Here is a 17,453-nt window from a genome sequence, read left to right as displayed (position 1 = left end):
TAAAGTTCACGAAAATTCTTTCCACTTTCTGGATATCATCATTTTAAAACTGAGTTCATTCAAGGGTACCTCATAAGAGTACTGTGAAAGTTAAAAGGGAAAATGAGCGTTGAGCCTTTAGCATGGCCCTGGTTCATTGTAATGGCTCCATAAATAAATATTATTATAAGCGTTTGAGGCACCTCATTTTTTCCCCTTCATTATTTGGTTTAGAATTCTAACTTTTTTTTTTTTTTGGCCTCTCCACGCAGCTTGCGACATCTTAGTTCCCCCATCACGGACTGAACCCGGGCCCTTGGCAGTGAAAGCTCAGAGTCCTAACCACTGGCCAGCCAGGAAATTCCAGAATTCTAACTTTTAAACTCTTCCATCTCTTTCAAGCTGTATCTCTCATTAGCCTGTAGGTTTCAGAACAACTACTCTGAACCGTTTGACTTCTCCTGTCATAGGCTGAGGAGCCTGACTCTTTCCAGTCATTACTGCTAATTCTTGGAGTTCCCTTCATTTCCACAGCATCAAGTTGTTTTTTTGTGGCTCTCAAATTAAGGCTAAAGAAGAGGTCCTCTCATGCTTTTTCTGAAAGGTGAAGCTTTCACTAAGGTAAGCCAAGAGTTCACCAACTCATCATTTTTGGAAGACAGTTGCCTAAATAATAGAAAGGTGTCTCTGTCTCTATCTATCTAATCTATCTAATACGGTAACCTGAAGTTTTTATTGAGCTTCAGAGTCTAAGTTATTATACTTTATGTAAGTCAGTTCTTGCAATCAACCTGGGAGGTAGCTGTTATCATCCTCACTTTAGAGATAGTAAATCGATGCTCAGAGGGGTTCAGAGATGTATTCATGGTGACACAGCTCCTGAGACTTTTAACTGTGACTCAAACTCAGGATACTAACTGGAAAGTTGTCTCTATGTCAGATTCAAGAAAATCACCAACCATATCTTCTACCCAGCTAGGTGGTTTCTATAGAATGCTTATTTCTATACCACTGTATTACTAATAATCTGATAGAGCATTTCTATCAGAAATACTACCTGTATCACTTTTACATCCTCAACCAAATGGTCTTCAACATTCATTCATTCAAAAAGTGATTCCGAGCCAGGCCTACTGTGTGACATTGTATACATCTAGAATTTCCACAACAATGTCTTTTTTTTTTTTTTTTTTTAAACAAAGATACTCTTCTCAGCCTCCATTTATTCTATCCAGTCTCTTCATGAGCCACTTCTATGTACAGGGCACTGTGCTATGTGCTGCAGTATACACAAAGGTGAGTTAAGGGATGCTCAGTCCCTGCCTTAGGGGAGCTTATAACCTACTGGAGAAAAGACCTCTAAGTAATTCAAATACAAGGCAAGCGAACAGTAGCACCTTCTGTGGAGGTACAAAGTCATATAAAGAAAGGTGTCAGGAGGAGCTGGAGATGTGTCTTACGTGTGTAGGATTTCAGTCACTTGAGATGGTGCAGGGCATGCACCAGGGGGAGCAGAGGGCAAGAGCAAAAGGACAGAGAAGGAGCGACAGTGTGGGTGCGTCCAGGGAACAGTAGTTAGTCCATCCAGCTGAAGCACAGGCTGCACGGACAGTTGGAAGGACAGATAAACTGGAAAGGCTGGTTGGGAGTCGGGCAATAGAAAGCCCTAAAAGCCCAGCCTGGGCAATTGCACCTTATTCAGTTTGGGATCGGAAGCCACTACAGGTCTCTGCAGTCAGGCATAACTAGATCCAAGTTATGCTTTGCGAACAGTAACGAGGCGACCATGGTAGGATGACTTGGAGAGTGAGAGGGTAGAAACAGAAAGCTCAGTGGCAAACTCATTCTTTGCAGCCTTCATGGAATACACTTTAGTTTCTCGTAGGAGCTCGTCAAAGGCCCAGACAACCAAATCCTCTCTTCGATTCCATCTGTGCAGTCACCCTCTCCCAAACCATAACCTTTAATAGAGGGAAAGATGTGTCCTATTTCCTACTCTGGTGCTTTAAGTCATGAGAGATACATCTTGATTTCTTGTTTCGCTGTTTTCCATGCAAAGCAACAGAAGACAAGATCAGCTGAGGCTTGTCAGTTGAATAACGGACTGGGGTTCACCTTTCAGGAAGATGCTTTCCCCCCACCCTCCACAAATCATGGCAGGTGTGCATGGCCCCCTCAACGGTCAGGTCACTGAAGATGGTCTCTTGCTCTTTGTAACTCCCCTGCTCGACCAGTCCCTGCTTCACCTACTCCCTACTCACATGAAAGTGTTTGCCCCCTGCTCCGGCAAGTGCTTATTCTAATCCTTAGGCCAGAACGCCTCCACCTGCTAGTTTATTAAAGGGAAACTTCTGCCCTCATGATGGCGGTTAACCTGAGGGGCTGTGAGGGATGTGCCCCAGCTGCCGGTTTCCCTGGTAACTGACGAGCCAACCTGACGTCAATTCCCCCATACATGGTAGCCTCCTTCTCCTCCGAGTAGCAAAGATCGCTGCCATGTCCCGCCCGCTGTCTGCTCTATACAGTGGGATGTCGCTCCAGGACCTTTTGCTGCAGACATGTAAGATCCCCTGTCCAATAAACTGTTGATGTCTCTGTCACTGTTCTGGGCTCTTCTTTTGGTCTCGAGGCCTGCAGGGTGCAGCCCAGCACCACCACTGAACACCTCAATGGGGAGTCACAAACACATGCTGCATCTTTTTCTGGACCTGATGGACCCAGTGACTTCTTTCTTGTTCCAGTCACAATGGGCTGCTGCTCCTCCCTAGAACTTTCAGATTCACAAGGGATGGCAAATCTCTGTCCTTTTTCCTATTGCTCCAGGGAATCTTCTCTGTGTCAAATTCTTCAACTCTAATACTGTTATAAATTCCTCTTTGTTTTCTGAGAATTGTCATCTCTGGATTCTTTTACGACTCCTTTTAAAAAATATTTTTTCTAAGAGCTTTTTATCTCTCCTAGTAGGTTGGCAGGTGGAAAGGTGTTCAATCCTTTCCTCTTTTTTTCTCCTTTAACATGGAGATCAGCTGGTATTAACAGCTGACTCACATGACTGGTGATTCTTCAAAGGAAACACACTTAACAACCCCCTTCCCTATCCATCTACCTGCCCATGTATCTAGCATTACCCTGGCTTCTATAGAGTGAACAGAAAGAATCAGCTCGGGGGAAGTTGCTTGTTTTTCCACAACGGCCAATTTAGAAATAGAGGGTGAGATTCAGAGAGAGTGAAAAGCTAGAAGCAGAGTTTTTGGCTCTATAGAGGGCCTTTTAGCCACTAAGCTGAGCGAGCTAAAAGAAAAACCTTCCAGTGCATCTAAAATAATTTAGTGAGAAGCTACTGCCCTTTAGATGAAGAAGGGTGGCTTTTATAGATGACAAACTGAGTAGCTGGGTTCTTAGACAATGAGATGTTCCTTCAAGAGACGTGAGGCAAAATGGGGTTGTCAGAATCAAGGCAGAGAGATGGGTGAAATTACCTCCCATCAGGGCTGAAGGCGGGGCAAAGGGAGCAGGAATGGTTGAAACATCTGTAAATCATGAATCATGTCCCCACCTCCCTTCATTGTCTGAAACCGCACCTCAGCCCCTGAGAGGCCAGAGGAACAGAGAAAGCAGACTTGTGAATGAGATGGAAGGAGGGAGGGAGGATATTGGAACTTGACATAAAAGGAGGGGTTAAAAGCCCATTCCTTCTTGCTTTTAACTCTATAGCCCTATGAATGCTAAGAATTGGGAATTTCTTCCAGCTCCCAACACCTGCAGCTTTAAGTGTTCAATCACAATTAGAATCTCAGAGAGTTTGAAGCACTAGAAGTATCTACTTTGTAGAGCAAACTGAAATAAAAAATCTCGCCGGAAGGACCAGTCCTCCTTTTTTAAATGCATGAGGCAGCATGGACACGTATCTGTCACATTCCTCAATAAGCAGGAACAGGTGTTGTCCGCAGGGCACGGGTGGAAGAGAAGGAGATGAAAAAATAGTGACCTTTTCCTTGGAAGTCATTTCTTAGTACATGTAGGAACTCAATTTGACAGTGAAACATTTGACAGCAGAGGGAACAAACAAGTGACAGACTTGTGTAAATTGGCACAAAGCAGGTAGAAAAGAGAGCTGTTCATTTCGTTCTACCACTGAGATATATTCTCTCCATCAAGTCCGGGAGGTGCTTGCAGAGCTAGGAGTTAGGTCTGCTAAGCCACATGCTTCTAAGGGAGCACAAGAATGGTGCGAGTGGCTATTACAGGCTGAATGTGTGTGTTCCCCTCAAATTCATATGTTGAAGCCCGAACCCTCAATATGGTGGTATTAGAAAGTGGGCCTTTGGGAGGTAATTAGGTTTAGATTAGGTCATGAGGGTGGGACCCCCATGATGGCATTAGTGTCCTTACAAGAAAAGGAAGACAGAGCTCACTCTCTCTCTCTGCACCAGCACACCCTGAGGAAAGGCCATATGAGGACACAGTGAGAAGGTGGCTGTCTACAAGCCAGGACCCAGGCTCTCATCAGGAACCAAATCTGCTGGCACCTTGACCTTAGACTTACCAGCCTCCAGTACTGTGGGAAATAAACATCTGTTGCTTAAGCCACCCAGTCTATGCTATTTGTTATAGCAGCTCAAGCTGACTAACAGAGTGGCCAAACGGTCCTGGGTCCTGTCCCTTCCAGGACTGGATGCAGAATAACATGAGGATTGGACAATGTCAAAGGGCATTTTTGCCGCAAGCTATTCTTCCTTCTTTCTCCCGATATCAACTCACCCTCCCTATACAGGTAAGTGCACAATCAGAGGAATTTGGTATTGAAAACTGAAATCAATGGTGGATGGAACCATCTGAAGGAAAGTAGACCCCAAATCCTGGAATAGGCAGAGAGGATTTTTAAGAAAATAATTTCTATAAATCTCCTTACCTTTGTTCAAGCGTCCCATCACAGTAAACTCAAAATACTTGCTGTTGTCAGCTGAAGAGTAAAGTCCGAAGATGGTGGCTGAACTTTTCGTCTGCAGCTTGAAGGTGGAGATCACATAGAGCTCGTTCAGGGTGGGGTCTGTCAGGACTGGCGGCAGGGCACCTGGGTTCAGCCTCTGGCTGGCGGATGGGAGGAGGTCAAAGACTGCGGAGAATGGGGAGAAAGGAACAATCAGTGAAAGGTTTAACTTTGGGGCAAACACGTTTTTAGAGGGGAGACAATTTGACAGTAAGCTATGAATTAAACTGATACTGTAATCATTTTTCCACATTGTCAAACTCGCCAGTTCTTCCTCATCACTCTTACAGTGGCTGGACATTTGAACCAGAAGAAATAGAGCACAGTATTCATCACAAGGTTATAGCCCCCAAGAGAAGACAAACTTTGCAAACCCAAAATTGCATTTTGGCTGAAGAAGTGGCTCTGAAAATGCCCACTAGGGAGAGGCTAGTATAAAGGCTAAAAGCCTTTATACTAAAGGCTTAACATATAAGATGTGGGGGACGCAGGTAACAGCGACCAAGTCATTGTTTTTCTTATGGCCCCTAGTAGTGAATTTCTGCCTTGGGGTCCCTCATGTGCCTCTTGGACCGGAGCCAGTTGTCTTTTCCTGGTCAGTGATAAGTGACACAGGAAATATGCAGCAGAAAGCAGGGGTGTGGTAGGAGATACACTGTCAACAAAACAGTTTGCTACCTTGGTGAGACCAAAGTGTTCGCTTTGTGCATTTACAGTGCCCCAGTGTTTCTCTGCTAAGAAATCCCGATGTGGAAACAAAACAAAACCATACAACGTGGTGTCTATTTCTTGATTGTAACCTCACTGATAGAGTTGGTCTACAAAAACTAGAACCTGCATGTATATTTGTGTAAGTTGCTTTTGATCGAGTCAGCAGCACCTTCTCTCAAACTTTATGAAAGTTATGAGAGAGTCTGTCCAGTTAATTTAAAAGGCAAAGGCCAAATGTGGGTAATACTCACTAGAAGTTACTTAGTATTTTTCTTGGTTTACGCAAATATCGTTTGGACAATTCCATAGCCTGCAGGAACTTCAGGCTCCAGAGCTGTCTCCTGGATACAATAATCTGGTTACTAAAAAGGGTCATAGTATCTGTAATTTATAAAGAGCTCCTACAAATCAATAATAAGCATTCTAATAGAAAAATGGGTAAATAACGTGAAAAGGCAACTTACAGAAAGAGTTACAATGGCACATAAGTACATATATAAGTGTTCATATGCTTAACTAATGATGAAGGAATTGCTAACTTAAACAACGAGGTATTATTTTCACCATCAAATTGGAAAAACAATAAATACAATAATACCCAACTGTTGGTGAGGATTCAGGAAGATGGGTACTCCTATACTGGTGGGTAAGATTTAAACTGGTATAAACACTTTGAAGCCAGTTTAAACAGCAATATCAAAGGCCCTAAGACACATATGCTCTTTGATTTAGCATTGCTACAAAAGGAATTTATCTTAAGAAAATAATGGATGACACGGTCATTTATTTAGGAGATTCACCACCAGTGTTCATTCTAGAATTTCTATTTAGGAAGGAGTTATGTGAAAATCTAATTGGAAGAGGTGGGAAACCTGAATCTTTGCTGGCAGAGCACTTTGTCTCTTCTTAACAGAGACAGAAAGGCTTGACAGGGATTACAGGGATTTCAGCCCTCCGAAGCCATCCTGTGGCACTGCAAATGTTCAACAAATTATTTATAGTATAAAAACACTGGAAACTAAGTGTCCTACATTAGAGCCCTGGATAAATAAATTTTGGTCCACCCAAAAAGAGAAATACTATATATTAAATTACTATATATTAAAAAGGGTAATGCAGCTGAATACTTAGATATGGGAAAAAGCTCAGGATACATTAAGTGGAGACAGATGATTAAATTACATGTATAACATGATCCCATTTGAAATATGTATTTGCCCAGAAAAAGATTTGAAAAACAATACGACAAAATGCTAACAAGAATAGTAGCTATCTCTGGGTTGAATAATTATACATTTTTAATTTCATTTGATTTTACTTATCCAATTTTCTTTTCTTTTTTTTTTTACAATGAACAGGTGTTGCTTTCGTCAGAAAAAATAAAGTTATAAAACAAACAGGCAAAAGCCTAGTTATTAATGAATGTCTACTCCTTTTGAAAGACGATATGTCTTCAGATTGGATCTGTATTGTTTCTTTCATGTGTATCAAGAACCTTATACAATAATGATTTTAATACTAGCAGTGCTGGAAAGCAGAATATCTATTATGTTCTTTCTAGCATCCCACATTCCCCAAACATGAGGACTGCTGCCAACTGTACTTCAAAAGGGGCATAGAATTTTTAAATTTCTAGAGAACTGGAAACTTTACATTTCCATCAGTGGGAGCAAAGGGAAATAAGGCAATATATTTAAAAGTTCCATTCAGGACAAGACATCTTCAGGAAAGAGATGTGTGTTTAAAAGTATGGGAACTGCATGCAAAACTAAACTCTTGGTATTCCTGATTTTTGCTTTGACCATGATTACGTCATAATTCAGCTGAAACTAAATTTACCGCATTTCAATCTGTACGGTTCCTCTAATCCACTGGCTTCACTCTCAAGAGGCCAAGTTGGGATTAGTTAGTAATGAGTTTGGAGAGTGTTTTGAAAAGGAAATGAGACACCACAAATTTCTACTAATGTTATGACGCTTTAGTAATAGCGCCAGGATCTAAGCACAACCTTCTAGTGTTACAGGTGAAACTACTGCTACCAATGAGCCCAACCATCACTGTATGAAAATTGAATACTTACCAATAAGACTAGCAAGGCAGCTCAGAGGAAAAAGGAGATAAATTATTCAGCTGAGCTGATAATTGCAAACTAATCAACTCAATAAAGAATCTATCAGAAACTTGACTTAATCAGATCATCTACAGCAATTAAATTAACCAGATAATTTAGGTATAGCCTGATTTCAAGTCTCCATAAAACAGGCAGCTCTGTCCAAGAAGAAGCAAAATCCATACCTGCAACACACCATGAAGTTGTGTGTTCAAACGTCAAGAATTCATATAACACAAAATATTACACCCATGAATTCAAACCTGTTAAATAATGTTTGCAATAAGAAAACTTTTGAACTGTGTCAAAAAGCTTCCTTTCTGACACCAAAAGCAAAGGCAACAAAAGCAAAAGTAAACAAGTGGAACTACATCAAACTAAAAAGCTTCTGCACAGCAAAGGAAACCAACGAAATGAAAAGGCAACCTATGGAATGGGAGACGACATCTGCAAATCACATCTCTGAAAAGGGGTTAATATCCAAAAAACTCATACAACTCAATAGCAAAAACAAACAAAACAACAAAAAATCACAACCAAACATATTTAAAAGTGGGCAGAAAATCTGAATAAACATTTTTCCAAAGGATATAGATAGATGGCCAACATATACATGAAAAGATGCCCAACATCACTAATCATGAGGGAAACGCAAATCGAAACCACAATGAGATATCACCTGACACCAGTTAGAATGGCTATTAGCAAAAAGACAGGAAACAGCAAGTGTTGGTGAGGAGGTGGGAAAAAGGGAACCCTTGTACACCATTGGTGGAAATGTAAGTTGGGGCAGCTACTATGGAAAACAGTATGAAGGTTCCTCAAAAAATTAAAAATAGAACTACCTTATATGATCCAGCAATCCCACTCCTGGGTATTTAGCCAAAGAAAACAAAACCATTAACTCTGAAAGATATATGGAGTTATTCATCACAGCACTATTTACAATAGCCAAGATATGAAAACAACCTGTATCCATCAACGGATAAATGAATAAAGAAAATGTGATACACACACACAACAGAATATTATTCAGTCATAAAAAGGAAGGAAATCTTGCCCTTTATGACAATATGGATGGATTTTGAGGGCATTATGTAAGTGTAATTAAGACAAAGACAAATACTGTATGGTCTCACTTATATGTGGAATCTTAAAAACAAAAACAAACAAACAAGAAAGGACAAGCTCATAGACACAGAGAACAGACTGATGGTTGCCAGAAGTGGGGTAGTAGTGGTGGGGGTGAAATGGGTGGAGGACGTCAAAAGGTACAAGCTTCCAGTTATAAAATAAATAAGCCATGGGGATGTAATGTACAGCATGGTGACTATAGTTAATAGTACTGTATTGCACATTTGAAAGTTGCTAAGAGAATAGATGTTAAAAGTTCTCATCACAAGAAAAAAATCTGTAGTCATGTGTGGCAATGGATGTTAACTGGACTTACTGTGGTGATCATTTTGCAATGTATACAATGATCAAATCATTATGTTGTACACCTGAAACTAATATAACATTATATGCCAATTATACATTAATTTTTTAAAAAGGCTTTCTTTCTTACCTTCTTAGAAGCAAGGTCACAATGAATAAATACTATAAAGTACAGCATTTTAAACATTTCAACCCAAACTAAAAGCAGTTTCACTACCCCCTGAAAACACAATTCTGGTTGCCTGGTCTGGAATCAAAATGAGTTATCTGGTGAAATGCAAAGTTTAAATGGGTAGTTACTGCAGTGGGAGGGGAAGGGAATGGCGAGCACTAGCACAGGCTTTCTTCATTCTGCCTTCCTTGAATTAGCAATTTTTACTTCAAGTTGCGTGTCTCTTCCAGCTTTATTTTCTTAGTCAGTAAAAATTAACCCCAGGCATCAATTCAAACAGATGAAGATCATCACTGGATAGCCAGTTAAAGCCCTAAGATGTTTTCTTGCTTAAATAGTATCTTCCTTTTGGTCTCTCCAAAATTCTGTTTAAGCTTAAGTGCTTTCTGCCCAACAGTTCTTCTCACCCCATCTCACAAAGGGGTTTGAAGACTGATCATCCAGGTGGCTTTTCAAATTATTAATCAACTTATTAACCTCTTTGTAGAGAAAGACCCACTTCTCAGCCTTCCAGTTCAATTTACCTCAAGAATCAAGAGACCAAGCCAACTCCCAAAGGAGGTTTTGGGGTCCCAACAAAGTTGGAGCAGAAAAAGGCGAGTGGCAGGGCAATACAGCCATACTGCACCTTTCTTGGGGATATCAGCCTCAGACCGCCTGGTGGGAACATCGCTCCTGCCGCGTCGAAGGATTTAGGATGCTGGGCTGAGTGGAGGGCCGGCCAGAGAGAGCCGCGGGGGACGGAATGCGGATTTCGCCCTACTTCAAACAGAACGTGTTCGAGGTCTAGGGCCGCGCCATAAGCTTGGAAACCCCACGTCTTTGCCTAGCCTGAAAATAAGTTTTGCATCCCCTGAACTATTGTATAGGGAATTGGTCTCATCGCTGGATAATCGAATCTCCGAAAACGCTAATCTGTATCGTTTCCAATCACGATAAAAAACAGAGGTGCCGAGCGAGGCCCCAGGAGCCAGGGGCCGATCCGTTCGCCCAAGTGGACCGCGGAACGGCGGGCTCCGTGACCGAGGGACCCTGGCCCGTGGCTCCCGCCCCGGCTCGCTCCCACTTACCCTGGGGGGTGGCCTGGGCGCCGGCCCCCAGCCACGGCTGCAGGGCCAGGTGCAGCAGGAGCAAGGCGGCTCCGCGCGGGGCCAGCATGTTGGCTTTTCCTTCTCCCCGCGGGCGCTCGGGACTCACGGCTCCGCGGGCCCTGCCTGGGAGTGCGGACGGCGCGCAGCCCCTCGGTCGGGCTTCCAACGCGCAGCGCAGGTGAGGTGAGCGCGGCGTCCGGGCTGCCGTCGGGGGCGGTGCTCGCGTCCTGGCGCCGCGGAGCTGAGTGCGCTGGCTGCTGGGCAGGGCGCTTTATGGTCTGGCTGGCCGGGGTGGGGGAGGGCCGAGGCCGGGGCGGCCTACTTGGCTGGGATCCCCTTTGGCCGGGGCGGCCGGAGCGGGGAGCGTGGGCGGCAGAGAGAGAGGCGTGAGCTTCGGGACTGGGGACGGGAAGGAGCCCTGGGCCGACCCAGTCCTGGGTGGGTGGGCGTAGTCGCCGGGCCCGCACGGACGAGGGGGTTAGGAGGATGCGAAGTGCAAGGATGAGCAGTCGCGGGGCTGGTGAGAAAGTGAGGACACGCAGGACAGAGAAGAAGGAGAAGAGCGGGGCAAAGGAGGAAGAAAGTGACACTGACCCGCTAGCTTTGGGCACCATCCATCCCCCACCTCTTCTTTTCTAAACAGAAGAACATCGTTTGGTCAGGCTCATAACGCCCATCTTGGGTTCCCTTCCCAACGAGCCCTGAAGGCTCTCCGGGAACTTCTGCCTCCTAAGGTGGTCCGGAGAACAACTGGTTTCTTTTATTTCTTCAAGCTTTTCTTGAATACTTTAAATGATGAATATTTTCCCCATCAAGTTTTGAGACGTGAACGGTGAATGTTTCAAAGTTTTTGAGTTTTCAATGGAAATAAAACACATCTCAAGGAATCCATCCAGACAGAACCATTTATAGGATGGCAGTGTTTTATGGAGAATTTTTCAGTCCGGTTTCCAAACACTCTGCCCACTTCTGTTCCGCCTTCCCAAAAGATTCCAAGTGACAGTTTAAAGCTATGGGAGTAGGACCTAAAAGAGAGGGAAGGAACATAAGGAATTAGTCTTCCTCCTAGGCAAAGCTCCCTAAAAATAATGTGGATTAATTAGAGGAAAAAATATTTCAGAACAATGGCAAACTTTTTCCTCTTAAACAGTCTTGACTAACGGAGAAAATCCAGCAAAGTATTTATATCCCTATCATTAAATCTCAAAGAATTCCATTTCAAAGTTTGAGAAGCTATCTGCCATAAACTGGAAGATTAACTCATCTTCTTAGTCCCAAATGGTGCTAGAATAACCCCTCACCAATTATGATTCCATTTACAGCTAATGACCTGAAAATTTGTGAGCTATATTCAGAGCTCCTTTCTATTTGGGGTCTAACATAGTTCTAATCCAGGCTTCATTTAAGGCCACATTACACTAAATCTCTGTATGGAGTGGGTCACCATATGCCTACATATAAGAGAGCACTGAAGAGACAAAGGGCACATGTTTCCAGCAATGTGACTGTACACTAGTGAGATGGATTAGACTCGAGAATCTTCAAGTCACCAAACGGTGTCCTCAGGAGTGGCCTGGGAAGGAGGGAGCTCCAGGCACCCAACTTCTACTTTAAGCACAATGGCTCTGCTTGTATATGTTTTATGCAACGGACTTCGGAGTAAGTAGGACTAAGTTATTTGGAAGGCAGATACCTTTTTTTTTTTTTTTTTTTTTTTTTTTTTTTTTTTTTTTTAACATCTTTATTGGGGTATAATTGCTTTACAATGGTGTGTTAGTTTCTGCTTTATAACAAAGTGAATCAGTCATACATAAACCTATGTTCCCATATGTCTTCCAGATACCTTTTTTTTAAGTCATCTTTGTTTAGTCATCTTTGCCAGGCATTCCCAAACCCTAGCAAATTCCCAAAAAACAGCTTGCACAGGTAGGCACACAATAAATTTTGGTTGAAACTGGATGACTACTAAGTGTACCTGAGCAACAAAAGAATCAAATGACTTTCTGCTAGCCTAATAGAACTTACAATTTAGTTTTGTTTTTAAAGAGACTGCATATTTATGAGGTTATTCTTTGGGGAACCTCAGTCAGCTTTTTCTTCATGTTCTCAGAATCAAGAGGAAATTTGATTCCAATAAAATTCATTAAATTGGCTGTGAAATATAGGGTAAAGGAGGTGAAAGAGTTAATATGTGTCTTTTCTGTGCCACCTCATTAAAATATCTGTTGTTAACACTTACACTGAATTTTAATTTATTTTAATAATTTACTAATTTATTTAAATTTTCCCCAATATCAGACTGAGCTCTTTAGCACTATCTCATTTATTTTCATAGTCCTAATTCCAAGTACAGTGCTGACACTTGATAGTAAGTAGCTCATTGAATTTACTTTCCTTCTCTTGGACTGTAAAGCAGGATAAGAGGTTGTGATATGTTAGTAATCCATTCGTGCCGTAGATTGCAAAAATGGCCCCAAAGCTTCACTGTTGACTATATATCTTTTGCTTTCCAGCTGTAGCTCTAGGCTTGGCCATGTAGTTTTCTTGGTCAATAAGAAGTTAGCAAAACTCCTACAAGCAGAAGTAAAAAACATACGCGTGTGATTGGATTTGCTTACTTTTCCACCTCTGCCTTTGCCATGATAGTGTGGCTGTGCTAGCCTGTTGGAGGACGAGACATGGAGCAGAGCTGAGGCACCACAGTCACCCTAAGTAAAGCCAGCTGAGATCTGCTCACAGCTGACTCACACAGATGAATAGGTTCAGGCAAGATCAGCAGAGCTGTCTTGTTGACTCTAGCCATGAGAGGAACAAACGTTTATTTTTTAAAATGTATTTATTTAATAAATGTATGTATGTATGTACGTATTTATTTATGGCTGCATTGGGTCTTTGCTGCTGCACGTGGGCTTTCTCTAGTTGCGGCGAGTGGGGGCTACTCTTCATTGCGGTGCGGGGGCTTCTCATTGCAGGGGCTTCTCTCGTTGCAGAGCATGGGCTTCAGTAGTTGTGGTGCATGGGCTCAGTAGTTGTGGCTCGTGGGCTCTAGAGCGCAGGCTCAGTAGTTGTGGTGCACAGGCTTGTTGCTCTGCGGCATGTGAGATCTTCCCGGACCAGGGATCGAACTCATGTCCCCTGCATTGGCAGGCGGATTCTTAACCACTGTGCCACCAGGGGAGTCCCTATTTATTTATTTTAAACATTTATTTTTGTACGCCATTAAGATTTGGGGGTTGTTTACTATGTAACATTATTGTCACATTACGATCTTATTGTAGCAAATTATATACTAGGTTCTGTGCCATTTCTAATTATTGTAACACAGAGTATGCCCCATTTTTGATGTTTGCTGACAGATTTCAAGCTACAGCACTCCCCTTCCTCTTGGTCCCACATCTGAGCAACTGGATAAGAAAGCCTGGGTGCTCCTTCCTTTGGTGCTGTGCAAGCCCTACATCATGCATGGGAACACTCTCCCCAGCCCCACCCGCTAATCATCATGAACACCCCAAAGCCAGCCTTCTTTCCCTTCTCTCTCAAGCCATCTGCAGACCAGCTTGGGAGCCCAACCTGCTCTCACCAGAAAGCCTTCCTATGTGAGTAATAAACCTTTTCAAAATCTTTTGCAGCTGGGCGTGGGGATACCCATCCTGCTTCTGCTCCTCCTGTTCTTCAGAAGGGGGAGAAGTTACTCGTATTACACGCTACTATTTGGCACAGCTAAGTAGAAGCTATATACATATTTGTTAATTGATATTTGAATAAAGCTATCATTAGTTATGTCAAGTTTTCCACTTGAATTTCTTTTTTAACATTTTATTGCAGTATAATTTCTTTACAGTGGTGTGTTAGTTTCTCCTTTATAACAAAGTGAATCACCTATACATATGCATATATCATCATATGTCCTCCCTCTTGTGTCTCCCTTCCACCCTCCCTATCCCACCCCTCTACGTGGTCACAAAGCACCAAGCTGATCTCCCTGTGCTATGCAGCTGCTTCCCACTAGCTATCTATTTTACATTTGGTAGTGTATATATGTCCACGCCACTCTCTCACTTCATCCCAGCTTACCCTTCCCCCACACCATGTCCTCAAGTCAATTCTCTACATCTGTGTCTTTATTCCTGTCCTGCCCCGAGGTTCCTCAGAACCTTTTCTTTTTAGATTCTATATATATGTGTTAGCAAACAGTATTTGTTTTCCTCTTTCTGACTTACTTCACTATGTATGACAGACTCTAGGTCCATCTACCTTACTACAAAAAAACTCAATTCCGTTTCTTTTTATGGCTGAGTAATATGCCATTGTATATATATGCTACATCTTCTTTATCCATTCATCTGTCAATGGACACTTAGGTTGCTTCCATGTCCTGGCTATTGTAAATAGAGATGCAATGAACTTTGTGGTACATGACTCTTTATGAATTATGGTCTTCTCAGGGTATATGCCCAGTAGTGGGATTGCTGGGTCATATAGTAGTTATATTTTTAGTTTTTTAAGGAACCTCCATGCTGTTCTCCATAGTGGCTGTATCAATTTACAGTCCCAGCAACAGTGCAGGAGGGTTCCCTTTTCTCCACACCCTCTCCAGCATTTATTGTTTGTAGATATTTTGATGATGGCCATTCTGACTGCTATGAGGTGATACCTCATTGTAGTTTTGATTTGCATATCTCTACTGATTAGTGATGTTGAGCATCCTTTCATGTGTTTGTTGGCAATCTGTATATCTTCTTTGGAGAAATGTCTATTTAGGTCTTCTGCCCATTTTTGGATTGGGTTGTTTGTTTTTTTGATATTGAGCTACATGAGCTGCTTGTAAATTTTGGAGATTAATCCTTTGTCAGTTGCTTCATTTGCAAATATTTTCTCCCATTCTGAGGGTTGTCTTTTAGTCTTGTTTATGGTTTCCTTTGCTGGGCAAAAGCTTTGAAGTTTCATTAGTTCCCATTTGTTTATTTTTGTTTTTATTTCCATTTCTCTAGGAGGTGGGTCAAAAAGGATTTTGCTGTGATTTATGTCATAGAGTGTTCTGCCTATGTTTTCTTATAAAAGTTTTACAGAGTCTGGTCTTATATTTAGGTCTTTAATCCATTTTGAGTTTATTTTTGTATATGGTGTTAGGAAGTGTTCTAATTTCATTCTTTCACATGTAGCTGTCCAGTTTTCCCAGCACCACTTATTGAAGAGGCTGTCTTTTCTCCATTGTATATTCTTGCCTCCTTTATCAGAGATAAGGTGACCATAGGTGGGTGGGTTTATCTCTGGGCTTTCTATCCTGTTCCATTGATCTATATTTCTGTTTTTGTGCCAGTACCATACTTTCATGATTACTGTAGCTTTGTAGTTTAGTCTGAAATCAGGGAGCCTGATTCTTCCAGCTCCATTTTTCTTTCTGAAGATTGCTTTGGCTATTCGGGGTCTTTCTGTTTCCATGCAAATTGTGAAGTTTTTTATTCTTGTTCTGTGAAAAATGCCATTGGTAGCTTGATAGGAATTGCACTGAATCTGTAGATTGCTTTGGGCAGTACAGTCATTTTCACAATGTTGATTCTTCCAATCCAAGAACATGGTATATCTCTCAATCTGTTTGTATCATCTTTAAAACTCTGCAAGCAAGAAGGGAGTAGCAGGACATATTTAAAGTGATGAAAGGTAAAAACCTACAACCAAGATTACTCTACCCAGCAAGGATCTCATTCAGATTCAATGGAAAAATTAAAACCTTCACAGACAAGCAAAAGCTAAGAGAATTCAGCACCACCAAACCAGCTTTACAACAAATGCTAAAGGAACTTCTCTAGGCAGGAAACACAAGAGAAAGTAAAGACCTACAATAACAAACCCAAAAGAATTAAGAAAATGGTAATAGGAACACACATACCGATAACTACCTTAAATGTAAATGGATTAAATACTCCAACCAAAAGACATAGACTGGCTGAATGGATACAAAAGCCATACCTGTATATATGCTGTCTACAAGAGACCCACTTCAGACCTAGGGACACATACAGACTGAAAGTGAGGGCATGGAAAAAGATATTCCATGCAAATGGAAATCAAAAGAGAGCTGGAGTAGCAATTCTCATATCAGACAAAATAGACTTTAAAATAAAGACTATTACAAGAAACAAAGAGGGACACTACATAATGACCAAGGGATCAATCCAAGAAGAAGATATAACAATTGTAAATATTTATGCACCCAACATAGGAGCACCTCAATACATAAGGCAAATGCTAACATCCATAAAAGGGGAAATCGACAGTAACACATTCATAGTAGGGGACTTTAACACCCCACTTTCACCAATGGATAGATCATCCAAAACGAAAATAAATAAGGAAACATAAGCTTTACATGATACATTAAACAAGATGGACTTAATTGATATTTATAGGACATTCCATCCCAAAACAACAGAATACACTTTCTTCTCAAGTGCTCATGGAATATTTTCCAGGATAGATCATATCTTGGGTTCACAAATCAAGCCTTGGTAAATTTAAGAAAGTTGAAATCGTATCAAGTATCTTTTCTGACCACAGTGCTATGAGACTAGATATCAATTACAGGGAAAAATCTGTTAAAAATAGAAACACATGGAGGCTAAATAATACACTACTAATTAACCAAGAGATCACTGAAGAAATCAAAAAGGAAATCAAAAAATACCTAGAAACAAATGACAATGAAAACACGGTGACCCAAAACCTATGGGATGCAACAAAAGCAGTTCTAAGAGGGAAGTTTTTAGCAATACAGTCCTACCTCAAGAAACAAGAAATGGGACTTCCCTAGTGGTGCAGTGGTTGAGGATCTTCCTGCCAGTGCAGGGGACATGGGTTCAAGCCCTGGTCCGGGAAGATCCCACGTGCCCTGGAGCAAATAAGCCCATATGCCACAACTACTGAGCCTGTGCTCTAGAGCCCACGAGTCACAACTGCTGAGCC

At 41.8% G+C, this 17,453-nt stretch overlaps 1 protein-coding gene across 1 annotated transcript in view; it reads right to left on the bottom strand.

Annotated features, from left to right (window-relative positions):
- Nucleotides 1-10,716, bottom strand: part of THBS4 (thrombospondin 4) — a 49,756-nt gene extending 39,040 nt beyond the window's left edge. The window contains exons 1-2 of the mRNA XM_030846699.2: nucleotides 10,470-10,716; nucleotides 4,892-5,095 (exon numbers count right to left, since the gene is read on the bottom strand). Coding sequence (XP_030702559.2) covers nucleotides 4,892-5,095; nucleotides 10,470-10,557 — 292 coding nt within the window. The 5' untranslated portion in view covers nucleotides 10,558-10,716. The remainder of the gene's footprint in view (nucleotides 1-4,891; nucleotides 5,096-10,469) is intronic.
- Nucleotides 10,717-17,453: the final 6,737 nt, after the last annotated feature.

Source organism: Globicephala melas, chromosome 3 (assembly GCF_963455315.2).
Source record: "Globicephala melas chromosome 3, mGloMel1.2, whole genome shotgun sequence".
In the NCBI taxonomy this organism is placed as follows: Eukaryota; Metazoa; Chordata; class Mammalia; order Artiodactyla; family Delphinidae; genus Globicephala; species Globicephala melas.
Note: the sequence above shows the minus strand (reverse complement) of the source record. Positions and strands in the feature narration are given on the sequence as shown.